This window comes from Drosophila ananassae, chromosome 3L, assembly GCF_017639315.1.
Source record: "Drosophila ananassae strain 14024-0371.13 chromosome 3L, ASM1763931v2, whole genome shotgun sequence".
NCBI classification, from domain to species: Eukaryota; Metazoa; Arthropoda; class Insecta; order Diptera; family Drosophilidae; genus Drosophila; species Drosophila ananassae.
The window spans coordinates 14180034-14203858 of NC_057929.1; the positions used below are offsets into that span (position 1 = coordinate 14180034).

The 23825-nt window shown below is 44.3% G+C and overlaps 2 protein-coding genes across 3 annotated transcripts in view; one reads left to right on the plus strand and one right to left on the minus strand.

The window, feature by feature from the left end:
* Nucleotides 1–23825, plus strand: part of LOC6496297 (putative polypeptide N-acetylgalactosaminyltransferase 9) — a 52817-nt gene that overhangs the window by 26233 nt on the left and 2759 nt on the right. The window contains exons 4-10 of one of the 2 annotated variants that reach the window (XM_001960599.4): nucleotides 1076–1444; nucleotides 1512–1676; nucleotides 2428–2621; nucleotides 18997–19215; nucleotides 20733–20875; nucleotides 20934–21024; nucleotides 21148–21258. In XM_001960599.4, the coding sequence (XP_001960635.2) occupies nucleotides 1076–1444; nucleotides 1512–1676; nucleotides 2428–2621; nucleotides 18997–19215; nucleotides 20733–20875; nucleotides 20934–21024; nucleotides 21148–21258 (1292 nt within the window). Of the gene's footprint in view, nucleotides 1–1075; nucleotides 1445–1511; nucleotides 1677–2427; nucleotides 2622–18996; nucleotides 19216–20732; nucleotides 20876–20933; nucleotides 21025–21147; nucleotides 21259–21517; nucleotides 21626–23825 lie in introns of both variants that reach the window. The other variant, XM_014908255.3, reaches the window with a different exon arrangement.
* On the minus strand, nucleotides 6855–8807 carry LOC6494267 (imaginal disk growth factor 6). Its single transcript, XM_032450840.2, has 3 exons — nucleotides 8550–8807; nucleotides 7665–8240; nucleotides 6855–7605 (listed from the first exon to the last, which is right to left on the minus strand). Exons 1-3 carry the CDS (start codon nucleotides 8683–8685, stop codon nucleotides 6953–6955), a joined length of 1365 nt encoding a protein of 454 aa, XP_032306731.1. The 5' UTR covers nucleotides 8686–8807; the 3' UTR covers nucleotides 6855–6952.

The following is a 23825-nucleotide window of genomic DNA, read 5'->3' on the forward strand; positions in this document are numbered from 1 at the left end:
CCTCCACAACCCCCATCCCATGCATTCCACTCATCCCACTTATTGCTAGCCTTTTATGGCTTTTTATTTTCCAGCCAGCTTTTTATGCTTATTGAAATTGAAATGATTGTGGTAATTGAAATGTTTTTGCATGGCTGAAAGTTGACCATCGAGGGGAGGAGTGGGTTTCGTCCAGAATATGTTGCTTCTCGATTTGGGATGCGAATGGATTTGTGTAGAAAGTCATTCGAAGAAACCAGTTGAAGTCTTTTGTGGCCAAGAATTCAGTTAAGTTTTTATGGGCTTTTAATTGAACCGGTTCTATATAGTGAGTGTTCTGTGGCTTGCATAATAAAAACCTTAAAAGCAAAAGAAAGTTTGCCCCATAATTCAGAAATTGATTAAAAAGGGAATTCGTTTAATTAAATTTTAATCCATTTAAGGAACACAGTTGCCAGGTTGAGTCTCCCTTTTCGCAGTAACATCCCTGACAGTAACATTAATGTAATGTTGTCCCGTTTGCTAAAGGACATCGAGCACACATACAAATATACAGAGAGAGGGACAGGACACACAGACAGGCATCCAGGCGATGCCCAATAAGTGTCACTTGTGGCTGACAAATCGCATAAAAAGCAGAAAGGAGCCGAGCACCAGAAATGGAAGCAGCAGCTGAGAACAGGAGAGTTTCATATTTCCATGCAAATGCAAATAACGAAATAATAAAATGCACAGCAAGGACACAAAAGCACGTATGGGGTAAGGGTGGCTGGCAGGCAGGATAGCAGGATGAGGAAAAGAACCTAGACTCACACACTCATGAGGGAATTTGCAAGGCAAACCATTTTTCATGACCCTGTGAAGGAGCATCTCTGACGATGGCAACTTTTCCTGTGCAATGCACTAACAGGAACTGAATGTTGTTTGCCAACGTGTCTCTGCGTATCCTCGTACAGTATTTTGTCGTAAATTTCACGCATAACAAAGCTTTATCTTCAGCCAACTCACCTTCGACTCACAATTTTCGAGGCAAATAAAAAGTTATGTCAACATTTACTTAACATACCTCCCCGCCTCTGCTCCCCTTTCCTTTCAGATGCCAAAAAAGTGATTGATCCTCCTGGCAATTTCGAGGAGAATCCCGGCGAGATGGGCAAGCCAGTGCGACTGCCCAAGGAAATGCCGGATGACATGAAGAAGGCGGTAGATGATGGCTGGACGAAGAACGCCTTCAATCAATATGTCTCGGATCTCGTATCGGTGCATCGTTCCCTGCCGGATCCCAGGGATGCCTGGTGCAAGGACTCGACTCAGTACCTGACCAATCTGCCCACGACCGATGTCATTATTTGCTTCCACAACGAGGCCTGGACGGTGCTGCTGAGGACAGTTCACTCTGTGCTGGACAGGTCACCGGAGCATTTAATTGGCAAGATAATCCTTGTCGATGACTACAGTGATATGCGTAAGTTTGGAAAGGAGTTTACGTTCGTGTTTACCTTCATTTTACCTTCATTGATATGCTTTTCCAGCTCACCTGAAGAAACAGCTCGAGGATTACTTTGCCGCCTATCCCAAGGTCCAGATTATTAGGGGCCAGAAGCGAGAGGGCCTTATCCGAGCCCGTATCCTGGGCGCCAACCATGCCAAGTCGGCGGTTCTCACCTATTTGGACTCCCACTGCGAGTGCACAGAAGGTGAGTTTCGGCCAATAATTAAATGGAATTAAAAATTCAGGCTGCCCGAAAGTAGGCAACCCCGTTTTTCCTGCCCATTTGAGAGCCCTTTGCCATTCTCTGCCATTTAACGGATCAATTTGCAATTTGGCCAATATGCTAATTGACCAAGTAATGCCCCAAATTCGCTCTTAATTGACTAACCAACTTTTGTTAGTCAGTTTTGGGCCATAAAAAATTCAGGCTAAATAAATATTTTAATGTTAGCAGCTGCCTGTTGGCAGAAACAATCCGGAATCAAAGTTAAATGTGCTGTGGGATGGAATTATTTTTCGTTTCCCTCCAGAGCCAGAGCCTGTTTTACAATCTTTCTCAGCTAACTGAGATTTTGCTTTTCCCCAATGGACGCTCCGATGGAATCTCGTTTATGACCATGTCTAACGTTGTATGTGATACTCAATTTTGATGGCCATCAAACGAAATCCGTTGGGTCGAAATTGATGCCAATAAAAGAAGGCCTGTATGTCTGGTCTGCACAAAAGTCTCTTAATCCTTCGAATTAAGCTTAGTCTGTGGCAGTTGTTCGTTTGGCTGGTTTTTTATTAAGACTGAAGGGCATGGAGAAAGGCAATCAATTAAGTTTATTAAGAAATATTGGCCAAAAAGTACACAGCTTGTCCAGAAGAGGATGAGTAATTATTTTCCTACAAGTCTTCAAGTCTAGTGATGATGGATGTCCAAAAATATCTTAAAATCCCCATTTCATTTGCAGGCTGGCTGGAACCTCTTTTGGATCGCATTGCCCGGAACTCGACCACGGTTGTGTGTCCCGTAATTGATGTGATTAGCGACGATACTCTGGAATACCACTATCGCGACTCTAGCGGCGTGAATGTGGGCGGATTCGATTGGAATCTGCAATTTAGCTGGCACTCTGTCCCGGAACGTGAAAGGAAGCGTCATAACGTAAGTCTATTCAAGGCACAATTGTATAATTTTCGGGCCAGAAGCGGATTATAGCCTGGCCCACATGCGAAAAGTTTTCGCTTTGGGGTTTTTATGCGGTTGGCTTAAACATACCCGGGTATTTATTCCGTCGTGTGTTTGCTTTTAGTTATGTTTGTTTTACGCGATGGTTACCATGGTTATATCCCAGCCCCCCCTCTATTTAGGGGTATTCTCACAACCCTCTCCTACCATCGCCCTTGCCACATTCGAGTGCCGAAAACATGAAGCCGCTTAAAGCGCTCGAACGTGACTACAAAAACTGAATGTTTGCTGTGAAAAGGGAATGCGGCTGTCAATACAAACACACCGTGTGGCAGAAGCGGTGTGGCAAGCGCGGCAGGAAGCACTCATTCTCACGTACAGGCCACAAAAGTGTCGTTTGCAATATGAGCTATTAGAACTAAGAGTCGCCTTGCCTTCCGCGAATGGGCTTGCAAATTTATGGAAAGGCCGATCCAAAGGCAGAGCTACAAAGGCTAACAAAATCCATAAAAAATAGTTATAGCCACACCTTAGAGAAATGTCTTCTAAACACTTTATATTGAAAATTTATTAAGAAGTTGTGTTTTTCGAATGGAAGCACAACTTTTCAGTTATCCTGGCAAACACGCAGACATCGTTTTCGCATTTTATGACCGCCTGCGTCCAACACGTACAAAGTTTTCCCATACACTGACAAGCAATTAGATACTCCCACTGGCACATGCACGTTTCTAAAATGGTTCAGCTCGGGGGTGTGGTGTTTGGGCCAAGGGTTGGCAGGAGAGCTCCACAAATGGACATTCGAAACTGTCGATGGGCTTTCAGATCCGCTGACAGCTGCTGCTGTTGCTGCTGCTGCTCCTGTCCATATGCTATCGAGTTTTTCCAGTATCTGTGTGGGTGAAAACCTACTCCTACTCGGCTAAGCCATTTTCCACTTTTCACCTCGCATTCCAATGGGCCGAGGAATGCAATCAAGGACTGCCAGCGAAAGCTGCCCCATTTTTTCCCCCTCAGCCGTTATTGGTTTAACGTTTTAATTAAAAGATCATAATTACAGAACTCCCCACTTCTGATTCTTGTGTGTGTCTGGAACCGGAGCTGGAGCGGCTTAAGTACCGACACACTGGCAAATGTAAGCGATATATTACGTATACGCCACTGGGCCACAAATTGCAAGTGGGCGCCACGATGGGTCCTGTGGAAATGCAGAGTTCAGCGGGCCACGACACTGCAATTAAAAGCCAAAAATGTTAACAGCAAATTTTCGTTGTCTGGCGATGGTGTTTTTGCTTCTGTTTCTGTTGCTGCCACTGCCACTGCCACCGTTGCCTTCGTTACCATCGTTGCCTCTGTTGCATTGCATTGCCTTTTTGCGGCGTAAATATCTGGCATAATTGTTTTTTCAAGCGCCAGGGGGATTTATGGCAGTGCTGTTGCCGAAAAATCCTTTCACTGGCTGCACGGCCCAACGAAATTGTTGCTGCCACAGCTCCTGCTTCCTGGCAACATGCGGCGTGGAATTCTGTCTCCATGCCCTGCCTCAAGTTGCACTTAGCAGCTAAATCAAGTAAAGCATTTCCTGGCTGCAACAACAACATTGGCAATTTGCCGGCTCCAAGAGCGGATGCCAACTGCTGGGGAACCCATAAATGTAGCAGTGCCACATATGAGCTGGGAAATGATAATGGCCGACGGGTGGAAGTGTCTTTCTCTGTTCCAGCCACCCACTAAGCACCCGCTAACCGTCACACCACGCCCATCGAAATCCCCAGCGAAACTCTGTAAATGACAGTAGAAAGTTTTTGCTGAAAAATTGAAAAGGTTTTGCCAGGCAAAGAAGGCACTGAGGAAAATAAACACTCAAGTTTGCAGCAGATTAGAAAGTTTAATATTTTAATAATGGAAAGTACACATGTGTCTCTCCAAGTTCTCCACGAGTCCCTCCCCAAAAAGTAGGCCAACAATTGCTAATTTCTAATATCTGTTCAGGTTATGCAACGCCAGGTGGCATAAACAAAGCTCAACAGCCGGAGACAAGCTCAGATATATCCTCGGCCCTTGCAGGGATCTGCTGTTGGGCGCAGCTGTTGACAGTCCCAAAGCTGCCTCACGAAAATCCTCCAAGCAACTTCTGATGTCTGTCCAAAGTTGCTTAACTTGTTACGACTTGGCAGCAGCAGCACCGCCAACAAAAGCTACAAAAGGAGTTTAGCCAGCAAGGAGCAACAACAATAATAAACGTGGCTGGGGAATCAAAAATACATATTCGTTATGGGCAATACCATTTCCCCCGAACTGAAAGTTTCCGCTTCAGCTTTTGTTTGTATTTCCTCGGTGGGTACAGGACTACAGGACGAAGTCTTTTCCATCCTCGAAGGTAAAAGTTGTGCCACTTTTAAGCAGGGATGTATATTTTTATTTGCCCGAAAAATGGAAACAGCCCGTGATGCAGATATGAGAGTTTACTTAATGGCTTTTGAGACTCTTCGGGAAATCCATCAAATTTAAGTCTAATAAAGAATTATTTCCGTGGATAAATCTTTCAGAATTTAATCAGTTTAAAACAACTTCATATCCGTTCCGAAAGTTTCCACTTCTTTTACCCTAGTTGCAGCAAAAAGGATATAACGATTATTTAAATATTTAAGAATCCCGAGCAAATAACATAAAAACTAATTCGCTTCGTTGGCAGCACACCGCAGGCAGCCAAAAAGCAATATATATATATATTCATCTACGTGTACACATCGTGCCTGGCAAAGCAGTGAAAACTAATCCGCACAGAGGAGAAAAAAAATCTGAAATAGAACTACGAGCGCAAACAAATTCATATAGAGTAGATCCCCAGGGGCTTGGAGAGCAGGAGCCGGAGCTGAGGCCAGAGCTGTTGGTTTGCGGGGTTACGGCTGCTGTGTAGGGCGTTGAAACACTAATCCAATTATTTGAGTATAAAGAGTAGCAGCGGCAAAGGCACAAACTTATTCGATAGCGTACCCAGGGCGTATGCGCAATATGCGTGTTCCAACAGCCACCGGCACACACACAGCACTCATACGCAGTGTTGGCCGAAGCGTTTAACTATACATAGAGCGGCCAAATATACATAAAGAAGAGTGCCTGAAGTGCCAAATCCCCGCAGCACGCGCTGCCTCTGACCCCAGAATTCCTATAAATGGAATACTCTTGTTTTTTGTGGATACAGGATACAGGACACCTTTGCTAAGTGGAAATGTGAAACTTCGGCTTAAAAATAAGATTTAATAAAATGAATATGTAATTGGAATCATATTCTCTATTAGCCTCAATTGTTAATTTAATTTGGGTGAGGAAAAGTCCTGTTCCTTTTCCGGAATCATCACTGCCAACCACAATTTCGCATCTTTAAAAATTGTTTAGGCTGTCGTCGTGGTTGCTAGTCTGTTTCCCTTCCAGGCAGCGTGTGTAATGGAGCCTGGGCGGCAAGGTAAATGCTTTCTAATATCCTTAGAGGATGGAAATCGGTGAGGTGGGTAGGCCAGGCTCTAGCCCGGAGATAGAGCGCTCTCATCTCGGCCATTGCACGTTTCATTTCATTTCTTTCGTTTCTGGTTTATTCCATTCGAATTGCCTGTCTATGCGTACGAAGCTCTCCACTTGAAGAACCTTTTTATGCCTTTGTCTGGCTTTTGTTGTAGTTGTGAAATCGTGCATAACACAGGGCTACAAAAAACCATACATCCTTCTGTCTGTGTGTGTAACACTCTGCGTATGCGAAATTTTCGACGTTTTCGCTTCAATGACAAATGTTGAGCAGTCAATTCTGTGCTTTTTGGGGTATCAGTAGTACTTCTGGGTGCTGGGGGCGCCAGCCACTCTGGTGGATTTAATGACGAAGCCGATTACGATGTATTTTCTGTCAAAGTCAATTGGATTTCGGCAATTCATCAGAGCATGAAGCCCGAAGCGCATAAGTCACAGCCACTGCCTAAATATTCCCTAGAGAATTCCGTTTCTGCTATTACAGAGTAGGGAGTCAATAAATTATATTTCGAAGGAGGAGAAAATCGATATTGAGGGACTCCCCTTGAGGATTTAAAGAATGCCTTTTTAAAAGCTTAACAAAGTGGGGAAAACCCGTATTATCCCTAAAAGTCACCCTGTAGAAGCACTGCTTACACTTCAAGCTTCATTAATCGCCACCTTAGCAGTAATTCCCAAGACTAACAATTATTCTATAGGTTCTTTATTGACATGACAAATCTTTTTTGTTTTCTTATTTTTTTTGACAAAGCATAATATTTTGAAATGGTCAAGTGGGAGTGTGTTTAATTAACCAAACGGTACTTAACCGCCCGGAGAATGGGGTACTTCTCGGTGGTGCACTGGCCACGGAAGTCGTCGTAGGACAGGTCGAAGAGGGCCACTCCGCCCAGGTTGTTGGTGCGCACATAGCCGGCCTTGTCGGCGGCGGTGTCGGGATCCTCGTAGCTCACCCAGATGCCGTTGTCGCCTTTCTTGTCCGCCGCCCGGTAGGCGTAGGATCCGAAACGCTTGGCGGGATCAACGACCTTGGTCAGGGGGGCGTTGGCGCCCTTGGAGTAGGCATTGTTCTGGTTGGGCAGCAGGGCACACACCTCGGGCCAGCTGTAGATGCCGTGCACCTGGGTGTTGGCGCCCACTGGAGCCTCGTCCACCACATGGGAAACGGGGGGAACACCGGTGTCTCCGGAATCGTCAGTCAGTTTCCAGGGACGGCCGTAGGTGGCCACGCCCACATTGATCTTGCTGCCTGGGCAGCTGTGACGGAGCCAGAACTTCACTTGGTAGTCCACGTTAAACTCGGGATTGCGCTCGCTGAGCTCATAGATGGGGGCGGAGAAGTCGGCCAGCTCCGGGTTGCGTTGGGGCGTGAAGAAGTCAAAGGCACCCAGGTTGACAAAGTCCAAATAGTTGATCACAGCAGGAATATCATAAAACACTGGGGATACAAAGTATATTAGACTTCTTGTAAGTCTAAGTGTGATTATAACTACTTACATGAGGAGTTGACGTTGGGAAGGACAGTGGTGGAGAGCAGGAGGTTATCCGGACGGAAAGCGTTCTTCACATCGCGCAGGAGAGCGGTGAACTGCTCCTTGTGCTCCTCAGACTTCTCGTCGACGATGGAGTCGCCGGTGAAGACCTTCTTGAAACCCTTCCAGAAGCTGCCTATTCCACTGTGCACCTTCTTGGGCTTGTTCTTGGGGAACTGCCAGGCCACGTCGAGGCCATCGAAGCCGTAGGTCTTCACCAGGGAGTAGACGGTGTTCACGAAACGAGTGCGTCCCGTGGAGCTCTCCAGCAGCTCCAGGTACTTGTTGGGCAGCTCCTGGGCATCCTTGTCGGTCTCAATGTCCTTATCGCCGCCCACGCTGAGCAGCATCTTGATGTTAGGGTACTTTCGCTTCAAGCGGGTCACCGTGCGGTACAGACCCTTGCCCAGATCCAGATCCAGTTGCTGGTTCAGGCTCACCGCCTTGTGGGAGTCCCGCTCGATTCCGGCATAGCCGTAGATCAGATAGTCGCAGAATTGCAGGGCCGGCTCCAGTTCATCGATCACCAGTTTGCCGAGACCTACATAAGATCACATTATAACACAAATATTTTCTGCCTTACATATACAGAGCTTTTCTAGCAGGTTCTTGAGACTGTTTTCTACATTTATTATCAATTTGGGTAATATTTGTATTTATTTTTCACCCTGAATGACATTATCGCTGCCACATCCGACCGAAATAGCAAACAAACTTCTAATTTTGATAAGCCTGGATGGATTTTATTTTCGGTTTCGCTTTCATCACTTCTCACTTAAGAGGGTCGATGTGGTGATTATATAACTTTTCTGATTTCCGTTTTACGGAGTACAGGTACTTTAGTACTCACCTTCCTTAACGAAACTGGCCGAATCGTAGTAGCAGACCAGATGTTTCTTTGGCAACTGCGGCTGCTGTTGGCCAATTTTCGAGGCCTGGATGCTGGCCAGGCAGAGCGATACGATCGCTAGGGTTTTGAAAATCATTTTCGAGATGTTTTCCTTTCCTCCGTCGAGCTGTTTGCCGCTCGAGTGTCGACTTGGAACTGAAACTTGGAACGGAATCCCAGCTTGTCGAAGGTTGAGACGTGGTCGTTGTTTTGTTGTTGTTATTACTAGATTTGTTGTTGTGGGTTGAGAGCAAAGTGTGAGCTGATAAACAAAGCTTGGAGCTAGGCGATCATTAGATGTGAATACAGTGGAGATTAGATGAGAGGGGAAGGAGTATAAAGGGTTTTAAAAATCTTACAAGTTGTTTACTTTTTTTATTAAACTTGGCCCTTAAAAGTAAAGTTTATAAAGAACTCTTAGTCACCTTTTATGCTCTCATAGCTAGTCTCTACTGTATTTATTTCAGTACATTAACGTGGGCATCTTAAATTTATTTAAATTTTTTCGACTGACTGGTAGACAAATTTTAATTTTTGTTTGTTTCCCTGCACGATTGTTGTTTCTTGTCATTTCTTTGTCTAAGCTTTCTGGTTGCTTCCTCTTTTTATTTTTGTTGGCCTTATCAATACTTGGCCCCGATTTAGGGTTTTTTTCAGAATCCTAAGCCTGAGCTTCTTGCTTCCATTCTATCTCTTTGTCTGGACCCTTTCTTCTCCGTTCGATTCTATGCATAATTCCTGTGTTTACCCGCCCTAATCGCTGTTCAATCCACTTGCTTTTCTTTGTTTGAAGTCCCTACCGAAACTGAAAGAAATTTAAAATAGTTTTTGGAACATTTAACTCTTTAAACTTGGACTACATTGTTGGCTTCAGTGTCTAACAATCAAGGTACCATAAAATATTTATACTTTCCATTGTATTTTATTTATTAAATTTCTTTCTCTGTAGAAGCTTTTTGGTTACTTCATAATTCATGTGGCAAGTGGGTGGATGGCAGTGCATGTGTGTTCACTCCATCAATTCCATTTATTTTGCCAGAGTCGCCTTTTTTGCTCCTTTCTTGAACTCTGAACCCTGTCCTGTCCCCGATGTCTTCCGCAAATGTTGAGTATTTTTGTCTTGAAATTCATGGGCATGTGTGAGATGTAACATTGAAGCCAAATGGAACTGACAAGCTCTCCTATTCAATCGTCTTTTTTTGCATCACTTCTGTGAGTTCATTTGAATACGAAGTGATGTGTTGTAGTCTGGTTGATAAAAGGTTTTGTTTGCCTTGCTCCACGCCCGGCACTCAATTATTTTTCTGTGCAATTTCAATTTTGTACATTATCAATTAACAGACTCGCTTTCATCTAGGTTTTTTCACTCTCCGGTTTCCAGGCGTGGGTGTTAATTCACAGAAAAAAATGAAAAAAAAATTGGGGTTAAGCTTTGGCTTCAAAAACCCAATCACATGCACGAGCGGTTTCGACCAAAGCCCAGGGGCTACAGCAAAAGGTCTGGTCTGGCCCGGTCTGGTCTGGTCTGGATACTGGGCCAGGGATTTTCCTAATTTTTATTTTGGCATTTTCTTTTTCTGCTTTTTCGCTTTAAGCTTTTGGTTAATTAATTTTTCACCATGCGCTTTTCTCTGAGTCAGCGCCAGCAGAATATTACTTACACATTTTCCTTGTAGTCCGCATAATTACGTGCACGTTTAACTTTTAATTGAAATGTTGTAACAAGCGTTGATGGGAGGGGAGACTGGGTGACTGGGGAGCCGGTTGGGAACTAGAGGCAGGCCGGCGGGGACCTGGGGGGCTTGTCATGGCAATTTATTAAACTCCTTCCGGCTCTCCCTTCGTCCGTCCCAGTCCTCCGACTCCCTGTCTATCCTCCGACTCCCTGTCTATATTTCAGTTTATTATATCGAGCCGAAAGCCGGGGTTCTTTAATTAAACGTGCAGCCGGCAGACCTCCGCTCTGCCACAGAGCACACACATACATAGAACTTTCATACACACATTTTCATATTTATGAGCAGCCCCAAAGTGTGCTGCACTTTACTGGATTGGAGCTGAAATGGAGGGAGGCAGCTGCGGAGTGGGGCCTGCTATTCGGCAGACATTAATAATATTCAGAAACCGTTACCAAACACCCAGGCAATTGAAGTCTGCTTCAACGAGTCAAGTTCTACAGTCCGACTTCGAAATGATGGCTTGTTTGTAGAGTTTCTTGGCCAAATTCCATCTGATCCTGGAAAGGAATACCTCGATCGATTTGTGGATCGATTCTCCATCATTCTGCATCAAAACCTGGGAACACAATTTTCCATCGATATTTTTTCAATTTGTGTGGTTCAAAATCCAGGATTCCCCTCTAAGGCCACAAACCATGTCCATATCTTGGCCAATTTCCATCCGATCCTGGAAAGGAATACCTTAGTCGATTTGTGGACTGATTCCCCGTCATTCTGCATCAAAACCTTGAAACAAAATTTTCGATGCCTATTTTCCATTTTTTTCCTGATGGTACCCCTTGTAAAATCCAGGATCTCCAGGATTCTCGAATATGGACCCTTCCGATGGCCATATCTTGGACAGTTTTCATCCTATCCTGAAGAGGGAATACCTTAATCGATTTGTGGACTGATTCCCCGTCATTCTGCATCAAAACCTGAGAACAAATTTTTTGATCGATATTTTTTAAATTTTTGTGGAGGTACCCCTTGCGAAATCCATTTCCCATGTCGACGATTTCCTACATTTGGTATAGTTCCATTTATAGACGTATGACTGTTCCATATTATTCTTATTTACCAGTGGCTTGGGCCATAACTTTGCATATAAAGCCATGTGCGGAGGGTAAAAAACACACAGAGCGAACAGAGGAAACTTTGTTGCCGGCTCGTTTGCTTCTGTTCGCAGTCAGACAGGCAGCACCCCCACACCGACTTAACCCATGATAGCCGGAAAACCGCAGGAACGGCAACAGCAGAGCAACACCACAAACACTGCAGCAAGATCGCTGTGCAGTTTTCCCCCGTGGCTCGCAAGTGTATTAATTTGCACCCAATGGCGAGTGACGAGGCAGCCGGCACAACAGGATTTTTCGGAGGAAACCCCCAACCTAACGACCCTCTCGATGGTCGCAGGACGGTGGCTTTGGGGTGGTGGTGGGCGTGGCGGGAATGATTTGTGGATGTGTGTGGTGGTCGAGCAGACAGATGGAAACCAGGGCTGGTATCTGGTCTTATGATGAGATGCATATTGAGCCTTTATGGTGGAGAGGCCCCGCCCGGCCCCTTTTCGGCTGGCTTCATTTTGGCAACTAATTGGGCCAAAGTGCATTTGTGGCTAGGAAATTTTCCAGCCCTGGCACTCGCAACATATGCAAATCACTCACTCTGCCACACACATATTCGTTGAGAGGGAAATGTATCCTGTGCATGAAAGTCAGCTTACGTGGCGCATGATTTATTAAAAAACGCTCGCAAAAATGCACAGCACTCTCGACTAGCAAAAAATAAAAAGATAAAGAAAACTGCAGAGGCAAAAAAAAAACATGCAACTTGCAACATCAAAGGCAAAAGCAGTGGCAGCAGCTAGCTAGAGTGTGATAGTGGGTGCAACTCTGCTGCCGTTGCAAAAATGCATGAAAAATAACTATGGAAATAAGCAGCAGAGCCAGATCCATAACACAACAGAAGCACTAAAAATAGATATGAAATTTTTAAAGCTTCTTCGTCGTCGCTGTTGCTGGCAGCTCTTAACCCACAAGGCAACCCCATTGCCCCCAGCCCCCAGATCCTGGCAACCACTTAGTTGCTCGTGATGAGAGTTGTGGGCGCGGCTCGGCAAGATATGAGTGTATACGGGTCTATATGGGGGCGTGGCGAGCCGAATTTTCTAGCTCATCCATCAACTGTCAGAGTCGGGTTCATTTTTAAGCAATTTTCGCAAATGCCGGACATGCCCGATGGTCGCAGCTTGGTCCTACAGGATAATATATGGCCAGAGAAACAGCTATATTAAAAAATATGAATCTAAAAGGATTTTAGAAACAATATTTCGTCCAGTGTACTTGCATAAATTTTAAGCCACTACTGATGGCGTTTTCAGCCACATCCCACCATCACGATGGCGTCCATCCTGCATCCTTGTCGCTGGGTCGCTTGGCAATCGGAAAATTGTGAAACGGCAGCCATGTTTGGTTTTCATCGCCAGTTCCTCCCAGCTAGCTGCTAGCTGCCGGCCGGGAGCACAATTTCGTATTATTAATTAGCTGCCATTCCATATTCCTAGCCCCATCCCGCTATCCCACCATCCCCTTGTCGTAAAAGCGTCATGTCCGTGGCACATTTGTTCTGGTTAGCGGCGAACTGTGGACTTTGCAGCCCGGAACAGTGCCAGCAGCACAAATTGCCAGTTAACCCAATGCAATCCCAGACTCAGGACCAGCAAACTGGGCTTCATTTGCATACCGTCATTTTTGGGGAATATGTCTTAAGCCCCATTTACACCAGCTAATGGATTTGGGCCATTTTAAATGACATACCAAAATGATAAATGTTGCAAAATTTAGGACATTGGTTTTCCTTTTTTGTTATAGTTGAAAGAATGAGTTTGAAACAGTTTAGCTCTAGAAAGTATCATGATTTTATGAGTTAAATCCAACCGCTTTTCTCTAGATGGCTCTAGAGCATAATACCCACAAAATACGTCAAAATAAACGAGCCTTATGCATTCAGTTAACTGCTAATAACTGCATATTTTTCGGCAACGGAAAGTAACTTCAAATTGCATGCATAATTTATGCAGCACTTGAGGCGCACGGCCAGCGTCCATATTCGCTCATCAACTGGATGTAAGCACGTAGTTAGAGGGTAGTTACTGGCCACCCAACCACCCACACTTTTCAGGCACTCCTCGTCCTAGCCCCCCAGCCCATTAAACATCCATCTCCGGCTCGACCATGCAAATTGAGCACGCGTTTCGCATAACCAAAAATTACACTTTCATCAAGTTTGGCAGGGAGAGGCCTTGGCAGTGGGCTAAGGGGTGGAGATGGATGGCCAAGTGGCAAGTTGGCTTGGCGCGGAGGTAATAGTAAGTGGGGGGCACTGCCCACGGATGTGGACAAGGCCGAAGGTAAACGTGCCGCCCTTCGTTCGGATAATCGCGTAATGTTCATCTCGAAAGGAAAATATGAATGCACTGGAAAATGGAAAGGAAAGTTTAAGAAGTAATAAGATGTATGTTTCCTTCTTTAATGATTCGATTAAATAATGGTTTTCTTGATCTCTAAACTATTTAATCATTTCATTTTCATTTTTCAAACCGAAAACTTTTGAGCTTAAAACTTGTCCAACATTAGAGAAATTAAATAAGCGCGAAAGCTCGACACTGCCAAAATGAAACGCCCTTGGGTGGGGGTGGGGGTCAAGCACGTGCTCCTGGACCGGCTGCCATTTTGACAACGTAATTTAGTAATGTCCTGAGGGGGGAGAGGGTTGGTGGGCTGGCAAAGATGGCGGAGAAAAGCCTGCCAGCGAGCAGTTGCCATTTTCTTTTAATTTTCCAACAGTTAAGCCGTGCTCCGCTCCGCTCAGTTCAGCTCTTTCGGCGCCCCTGGTGGCCGCTTCTTGTGCGTTTCTCTACGGCGGATTTTACTGCTTAATACGCAAAGTTGCACTTTGGTTTTTATTGCACTTGGTCCAGGGATTCCGCTGCTGCCAGGGCGATAGGACAGCAGGATGGTAGGACGGCAGGACGGCAGGACGGCAGGCTGAAGGATGCGCCGCGTACTAAAAACGTACAAAGTTTTGTGCACGCGCTTTCGCGCCAGAAAATCGCTGCTGCGTTTTACGACACCCCCTTGTAAGCGCCATGGGCGTAGGGAAATGAGGGAAGCAGTAACTAAGATGGGACTTAAATGGAAATGAAAGAACACTTACATTTTGCATTTACTTGGAACTTGAGATCCAGGTATGGCGAGGATTATTACGATTATTTTTGTTCTACTTAAAAAAATATTTCAAAACCTTTCTGTTTTCTTCAAAATCTCATCGGAGCTCTACGCACCTGACTATCCCCTGGTGGTGGAGGATGTGGGTGGTTAAGCATTTGCTAACAGTCCAGTGAACCGGTAATCAAAGCAAAATCAGCAGAGCTCTGAAACAACTTTTTTATGCTAATTTCCACCTTAACCCTTAACCCTTAACCCCTTAGCCCCCCACAGAGAGAGTGTGTGGGGGTGTGTGTGTGTGTACGGTACATTAAACATTTAAATACGCTTTTAAGCAGGCTGATTCCTTCGCCAAAGGACGTGGAGTGGGTTAAGGCGGGATTCGAAAAAGTTGAGAGTGCAGTGGATTTGCAGCACTTGAGCAATAAGCCAAATTGTAGCTCAAAGATACACCCACGTTGCAGATGCAACGGTACTTATTCAGCCGACTGGATATCCTACTACTTCCCTACCCCCTCTCTTGTTCAACCATTGACCTGAAGCATTCCTCAACTATTAACTTTGGCGAAGATTGCGACTTTTTGGTGCTTGACTCAAAATGCAAATAGCAGGCGAAGCGGAGCACACGGAACTCTCAAGTTAGCCCCGCTAAGTTGCCACTTTGGCATCTCACAGATACAGATACTGTGTCTTGTATCTGCTGAGTGGCTGGGTGTGTGGCTGTGGGACTCAGTGTATGTGTGTTGGCCCTGTACGAGTGTGTTTGGCGCCGCCTGCTTTTTTGGCTCGTGTTCCGTCCCAAGCACTTGTCAAAGTCAACTTCACATTATGTCAAGCAGCGTTATATTCATTTTTTTCCGGTTCTGGTCTCTTTTTACGCGCGTGTCTTGGGCTTCCCCCCTTAACGACTTCTTTTATTTCATTTAGACGGTAGCAGAGGATTCTATTAGGCTTGGAGAAAATAGAGGGAAAAGGTTATAAAGATATTAGACTTGACAATCTAACACAATAACCTAATTTACTCAAATCAGAAAATTAAAATGTATAGAAAAAGTTACTAACAATGATAAGAAATTGTATATTAGGGTATTCCTCTGCTGATTCCCAGGACTATACTTTTTTAAACATTATCATCACCCACTGCTCCCCGGAGCTACTGCCTGCTGTGAGCTAAGAGACCCATCGGCACTTGGAGCGTGTCTGGAGAGAATCCACCCATCCGAACCCCAAGCCTAGTAAGGCGCCCTGACATTTACGATATTCCTGGGCATATTTTTTTCGGAGCCTCCTGCCGCTCGACGTGACTGTTTTATTTGATGTTAATGTGGATATGTTGAGCGCCACTCCTGCCGGCTGGGCTGCCAAGAGGTTTTATGGGCCGTGGAATGTAGGGTGCTTTTCGGAGGCGTCTCGAGGCGCTTTGAAAGCCGCAGCAGGTTGGCGCATTATACGCAACAAGCCGCGGCCTTTAAAGCGAGCCGCATTCTGAGGTTTCGCTTGCTTAATTCGCGGTTGAGCCACCCAGCCCCACCTCCTATACAGTCTCCATTTCTCATCATAAAATGTGTCACACACTTTAACCATTATGAATGCCTTGTGATTTATTTTGATTTCCAAATATGCCAAGTTCCCAAGTTACTTTTGACGTTTTGTCATCTTAAGCTCTGTTTTCCGAGTTTGGAGCCATTTTTCCCCAAAAATTGATTCTTTTTTGCCCATGAATCTCTGTTTGAAAAAGGTATAGCCTTTGCGGGAAGTTGGCCAAGTTAACTCAAGTGGGCCTCGTGTTTGGGATTAGGGGAAAATAAATTGCTCAAAGGAAAACAATGTGAGAATGTGCCTTTGGCCCTTTATTTGTATTATTTATCGACAATTTTTGATTGTTTTGTGTGATATTTGCGGCTTTAATGGCCGATTGAAAAATACTTCTTTGGCTTTTGTTGTTGAAATATTACACCTTTGATTAATTTTAACATTTTATGGAATTTTTCCATAAATACTTTTAAACATATCGTATTACAAACTAATATTGGAGTTTCATTATAACTTTAAAATGATTTCTGCCGTGCCAGTGGCGATTTAATTTCCATTCGCATTTTCCGCAGTACTCTTATTTCAGTCAATTTTCCTTTGGTTTTCCACGCCCACAAATACCACATCACGTGTCCATAAAAACTGCGTCTATTTGCCCGCTTTTAAATCATTTAAGCGGCATTATATGTAGCCAATGGCAAATACTGAAAAGGGGGCCAACAGAGAGCGGGCCAAAATAGTGGAAGTGCTGGGGATCGGAAAAGCGAAAAGTTCTGCCGCCTTGTTTGCACAAACAGCAACTGCAACTGCAACACGCTTCACTCATATTTTCGTGTATATTTATTTATTCAGCTCTGCATTTTATTTCATTTCATTTCAGTTTATTTTCACCAGAGCGAAAGTTTTTCTTTTTTTTATATTTTTTTTGCCTCTTTTACTTCCATTTCCTGAGCGGAGAAAGCGGAAAACAAAAACGGATACACACACAGGAAAAGCGTAAAAAATAAAACAGAAGCAGAGTCCTGAGAACAGAAGTCGGCGGGCGGGTATCTGGGAGGTGGCTTTCAGGAGGGGAAAGTTGGTTATAACAATAAAAGAATCTTTTTTTAAACTCACATGCAGAAAACCACTATAGCCTGTCCTCCGACACCGCCTCGAAGCCTCCTGCCCAGTCCCTCTTGCTATTTGTTCTGTCACTTCCGGTGACAACAAAAAATGGCCGGCCCGCATTCCACACCGGAACAAAAAATAGCAAGTGATTTTTTTCCGAAATAGTCTCTATTTTTCACAATTTATGACTTTGAAAGAAATTATTTCAAAAAATATTTGATACTTTCTTTGTGTTTTTTAACTTAACAAACTATATATGTTTCAAAAATTTTCTCTGAAAACTGACCCTCTGTGCGTTTCGCATTTTTGTGCACATTCTTGCGCCTCTTTTATTTGGACTCCCTCCCTGCTTTTGCTGAGCTGTTGCGTTTATTAAATGTCACACTGCGAATTTTCCGACGGACCTGGAATTTCCCTCCACTGGCCATCCCCCTGGGAGGACGAATATTCCAACCCATCCGCCGCTGGCCGCCCAAAAGCACAATGGCACTTGTCGCGTTTGGAGATTTCACTTTGTTGTCCGGTAGCCGGATATTTTTTTTGGGCTTTCTGTTCGGTCTTCTTGTTGACTTTAAGTTACACGTTTTTAGTTGTCCCACACTCATCCTGAGTATCCTTTCTCTGTCCATCCTTGCCCTGTCCAAGCTTGGCCTTTGGGCTTTCAGAGTGACAATTTCATTTATTTTGAGATTTTCCGTTTTACGTTTGTCAGCAAATTTTTCGTCATGAAACCCAATTACTTGGCTGGAAATTGTGTTGCTTGGGCTTAGCCCGGAAAAGGGCACAAAATTTTATTTATTTTGTAGACGGAAACGTGGCGTATGCGCAATAATTACTACTGATGACCTCAGGCGGACTTGCATAATTTCGCAATTATGGAAATTATTATGATGTCTCCCCAGCGAGTCATCCATTAAATAAAATGCAATCACAATAAAATATATTATACGAATATATGTGTAGTGGCGAAAATCAAGTTAATTTATTAAGCCGAGGGCTTTATACCTTTTTTATACACTTTCTGAGTGTTTTTAATCATTGTACATTTTATTCATTTCATTAATTTAATTACTCTGTAAATTGCAACTATTTTGTATGTTTTTTCAAAAGTTATTTTACCCAAAAATGGGGCAAGGTAATTCATTTTTCGTTCTCCTCATAGAACTCAATCCCCTGAATTTTTTTTGGACATTCACATCCTATTTAAAACTTATTTTCCATTTCACAACAATTTACAAAACACAATAAAAAACAAATGGAAAACTTTATTTATTTTTAATTATTTTACATGCAACACAAACCGACTAGCAGCTGCTGCTGCTGGTGGCCTAAATACAAAGTACCAACAGAACTGCCGCAAATACAGGCGGAAACTGAGATACCAGGAATTAAATTCCCCTAAAATTAAATTCTCCAATTAAATGCATAAAATCGTGCTCTCTCGTAGGGACCAGGGACCAGCTCTGGAGTATTCAATTACAACAAACATTTTCTGCTGGAAAAGCAGATATGAAGTGTGAATGACGGGGGCGGGGGAGCTATGAAAATGTTGTACTAAATAAAACGTAGCCTCAAGTATTTTGTGGCAAGCTGTTGAAAGTAACCAAAAACAAACAAAACTCAGAAAAGAAGAAAAAAATAGAAGCTTGGCTGGAAAAAGTTTGCCCAGGTACTGCTTACTGCTTACCTGCTTGCCACTTGTGGCACATCCTCAGTGTTTATCTCTGGTTCAGCGCTGCCGAGTATCAATTAGAAAAATGAAATTGCTCTTACCTTTGCTTACACCTAACCATTTCCATTTCTCTCTGTCTTTTCCAGAACTCCGCCGAGCCCGTGTACTCACCGACCATGGCCGGAGGACTGTTCGCCATCGACCGGGAGTTCTTCGATCGCCTGGGCACCTACGATTCCGGATTCGACATCTGGGGCGGCGAGAATCTGGAGCTGTCCTTCAAGACCTGGATGTGCGGCGGCACCCTGGAGATTGTACCCTGCTCCCATGTCGGACACATCTTCCGCAAACGCTCCCCCTACAAGGTAAGTCATAGGCATTAATTTTCGAAAGGACATGACAGGACAAAGCCATACTGATGGACTTTCTGCTCATTAAGCGACGGCATTCGCTTTCGAGATACAAGAATTTAAAACTCTGGCCAACGTGTGTACGGTCCGGGTCGGTTTTTTGTGGCCTGTCTCTGGCCCAGCTACTAGCTCAGAGATTCGTGTTTGGTCGAGAATGACCACGCCCACCGCCCCCTACAGCACACAGGCCACTGGCAGCCGCAGAGCTGCAACATCGCACACATGGCATAGACATGAGGGCAGATACAGATACGGATACCCAGACATGGACATGCATTGCGGCTGTCTTTGCAACATGCTGGTGAACGAAGGAGGACCTCCTCCCGCTCCTCCAACTCCCATGGCCACACACATTTTGGGGCAGCTTCAATTATCAACGGTTTACGCTTGACAAAAGTTTGGCAACTGTTTGGATGTCAATAGCGCAGCACCCAGAGCTTAAAACCAGCCAGTCTGGAACTAACCAATTGGGCACCTGCCAGAGATTCCAGGAGGGTTTGTTGTTTCTGTGATAACAAAAAATAAGGTGAAACAAAGGAAAGCAATCCTGCAGAGTGATACATGAGAATAGACAGAGTTTTAGGCATAAATTTCCAGACAACTGATACTGAATAACAAATGAATAATTTAATTGTAGAAAGGCTTCATGGAGACTCTATATCCTACAAATTTAAACAATAGATACAAAGAATAGCAAAGTTCATCGATATTGGGGGAGAACCTGAACAAGTCGGCAATTCCAATAAATGTCAGGTGCAAACACTTGCCCCACATCTCGTTACCAGGTACTTTTGTAATGGCAGAACTGGGCAGGCTCCTTTCAAGTGCACGAGTGCCAGAGACCACAGTTACAGTAAACTCATAAATATAAAACAGGGTACAGTAGTGCAAGGATTCAAAGGAGGAGACAGTTACAATAGCCAGAGATGATTCAGGTTATTAAAATAGATTCGAACAATAAAGTGTTTTTAAAAGTCTTGCTGATTGAGTTAAATTGTTTCGTGTGTCGGACAAGAGTGCAGTTATCCGTAGATAGGAATGCACTCGAAAAGAAACTATGCTTCTGAACCGGCCATCTCTGGCAAGGACTGATAGTCCGGGCTAACCGCAAAAGGCTGCCAGTGCCGCAACGGCTGCGGGGCAACGTAATGGCACTAAGCAAAAGCTACTCATTCAGGTAATTAGGCTTTGTTGTTCACAGTGGCCCCTCCTGTCCGCCCGCCTGTCTAGTGGCCACCTCTTCTCGGTTCCGTTCTCCGTTTCCATCTGTGCGGCATTGTTCTGCCCTCCGCCTTCCTGCTCTGTTTGCCAACCAAATATTTCCATTGACTCCGGCACCGCCAGCAACCGGGCGAGTGATTGTGCCACCTTCGTCCCCAGTCCACTGAGCTCTGTCTACTGTCCACTTTGCCACTTATCCACCCGCCACACCCACTCTTCGACTCATCCACTACGTTTCCCTTCAATTCCAGTGGCGTTCGGGCGTGAATGTGCTGAGGAAGAACTCCGTGCGCCTGGCCGAGGTTTGGATGGATGACTACGCCCAGTACTACTATCACCGCATTGGCAACGACAAGGGCGACTGGGGAGATGTCACCGATCGCAAGAAGCTACGGTGAGCGGAGGAAAACACAAATAATAACAGACATTAACCCAAAGTACCATAATTTCAGTGCTGATCTGAAGTGCAAGAGCTTCAAGTGGTATCTGGACAACATCTATCCGGAGCTCTTCATACCCGGCGACTCTGTGGCCCATGGCGAGGTAAGTGTTCGGTGGTGTTCCGGTCCATGGCCTTATCCAGCCCCTGATCCTTCACCTGAACTAAAATATTTAACATACTCTGTAACCCTCCGAAACTAAATGTGACTTTAATTCCATGCACAGATAAGAAACTTAGGTTATGGCGGTCGCACCTGCTTGGACGCACCTTCTGGAAAGAAGCATCAGAAGAAGGCCGTGGGCACGTATCCTTGCCATCGGCAGGGTGGAAATCAGGTTTGTTACCGCCGCCTCTCAGCAGACCTGCGACCGCCACAAACTCCGTTCAAAATAAACCGAGAAACCGCGAAACCGTAAAAGGAACTCTTCCGACCCAGATCGAAATAAACGAAACACTTTCCCCCTTTCGACTTTCATGCTTCTACTAAAAAGAAAACAGTCTCCCAAAAAATGAACTATCTCACTGGGTGTACCCCCTCTAAGAACTCACTCAGTTAGATGGAATCCGCTCCTATATTTTGAACTTAATTTGCAGATCGCCAACCTGCCCACGGGCATGTGCCTGGATGCGAAAGAGCTATCCACGGAGGGCGATGACACATCGGTTTCTATCTATGAATGCCATGGCCAAGGAGGAAATCAGGTATCCACGTCAACATCCTCAGAACTCAGACTCAGATAACCTATGGCGGCGACTCAGAACATTATGTTTTCCAAATGCTTTGTGGAAAAATGGTTTTCCAATTGGTGTTCTGCTTTGGTTTTGATTATCCTTTTTCCTTGATTTGATGCTTTGTGCTATGTGTTTTTTTTCTTGTTCCTTATTTGGTAAAATTTTGTTGTTCCATCTTGGCTTGCTTTTATTTAAACCCAACAACAACCCAATTAACACTGAACAGTACATAGAACCACTTGAACAAATCACAACTCCTAACACCCATCATCTCATAACTACTTTAACAATCCTTTCTTTTAAGGACTTTTATTTCGAAGAAGAACTTCTTTAAAGCCAATTTTAAAAAGAAAAGCAAAACTAATAGATAACTTCTGATTTTCTTAAGAATTTCTTAAAAAAGTAGAGATATTATAGTCCTATTCCTGTCCTTCAGACATCTCCTTTAACTTTAATCGCACGAATCTCTTTTATTTTTGTTTTAAATCCTAATTTAATCAATTTTAATTAATATTTGTCATTTAAAGAGTTCCTTTTGTTATGGATAATTCCCCGTAATTTATTTTTGATTTTTGGTGACTGTTGGGAAGTCCTCTTCTAAAAGGTGTTTTTCCATTTCGATCCTCATTGAAAAATCAACAATGAATAACAATAATAATTTTGTCATTGTTATATCTACCCCTGTGAAAGTCCTGCGGTTTTGAGCACTAATTTTGACGGAGTTTGTGGCTGCAATAACAATTTTTGGTAGAGTCCTACATAAATAATATGAATTTATGGCTCTGTCTCCCTGGCGGACGTTTCATATTCAATTTATTTGCCAAGCAAAAGTGAAAGTATTTATGAGCAACTGTTGCCAACAGAAATTGCATTGACAATTTAACAGTTTTAACGATTTACAGGATGCATACAAGAGCGCCAACACACACACACACAGACACACTCATGGACAGAAAAAAACACACATAGATACTCGAAACAATAGCTCACAGATACAGCGACCGAATTGCATATTTTTGGTCGATTTATGCCATGTCACAAAATTAATTAAAACGCAATCATAAATAAAATGCCAAATGATAAATCATTTACATGGCTATGGGTTTAGCCTTCGCTTTAGCTTTAGTTAGTTTTTAGTCACAACAGAATACTTGGTAGCCAACAATGAAGGAACAGACAAAGCAAATGAACTGCAACACACAATAGTCCCGCTTTCAGGCAGACACACATTCGAGATACAAGCTACAAAGCCTGAGATACTTTCACGCTCGCACAGATACAATGGCGGAGATGGAATGGGGCGCGGGCATATTGTATGTTGAACATTTTAAATGGGGGGAAAAGTGCTGAACTCGTTCCGCTTACTCTAAAATCGTCCTAGACAGCACTACGCCCCATGCCCCATGTCCCACGCCCCAGTCTGGCCCGCTTAAACACAACTACAAGCCAAAGCGAAAGAATCACGGAAAAGATTCCTCCAAATGTTTGTTTTCACTCGGAAATGCGGATGCGGCTGGATAAAGTAATCAACATTTGCAACGGGGACGCCGCACAACAAATGGGCGCTGCTGAAGGAGGGGCCGTGCCACTTGCCTCCGCTTTTTTGCACGCAAATTTTAATTTCGCACATCGTAAAATTTTAGCCAGCGAACCAAACCGAAAAAAAAGCGGAACCGCTTTCGACTGCCGCGTCAAAGGATGTATCTGCAGCATAAAAAAAGGGGGAGCGAGGCGGGGGCTCAACTACTACTAGCCGGTCCACATAATGAAACTATTTCTCTCATGTGGAAAAAAAAGCGCGTCGCGTCTAGGAAAATATTTGTGGCACTGCCGGAAAACAAAAAATATATGAAAAACACTAGATAAAAGCTGGGGAAGTGCAAAAAAAAATGGGGAAACGTAAAAAACGTAATTAAAAACGCATCACGCACACACAGAAATCGCAACACAGCCGACTGAAGGATAAAAAGAAATGCAAATTGAGAACACGAAGGACGAAAGTCAGAGGACACAGGCAGTAGGCGGTAGGTGGTAGGCGGTGGGGGTGGTGCTGTAAGCCTAAACAATAAGCGAGGATGAACACGGAGTATAAACGGTGCACACAGAGTCCTGCGTCCTTGGGGTGGCGGGTGAAAGTGTGCATTATCCTTTATAGTACGTGCCTTCACAG

Coding starts and splice junctions, on each gene's coding strand:
- LOC6494267 (XM_032450840.2), bottom strand. CDS start 8,685: ATGATTTTCAAAACCCTAGCGATCGTATCGCTCTGCCTGGCCAGCATC. Junction 8,241..8,549: donor GGCCAGTTTCGTTAAGGAAG/GTGAGTACTAAA, acceptor GATCTTATGTAG/GTCTCGGCAAACTGGTGATC. Junction 7,606..7,664: donor TCCCAACGTCAACTCCTCAT/GTAAGTAGTTAT, acceptor TTGTATCCCCAG/TGTTTTATGATATTCCTGCT.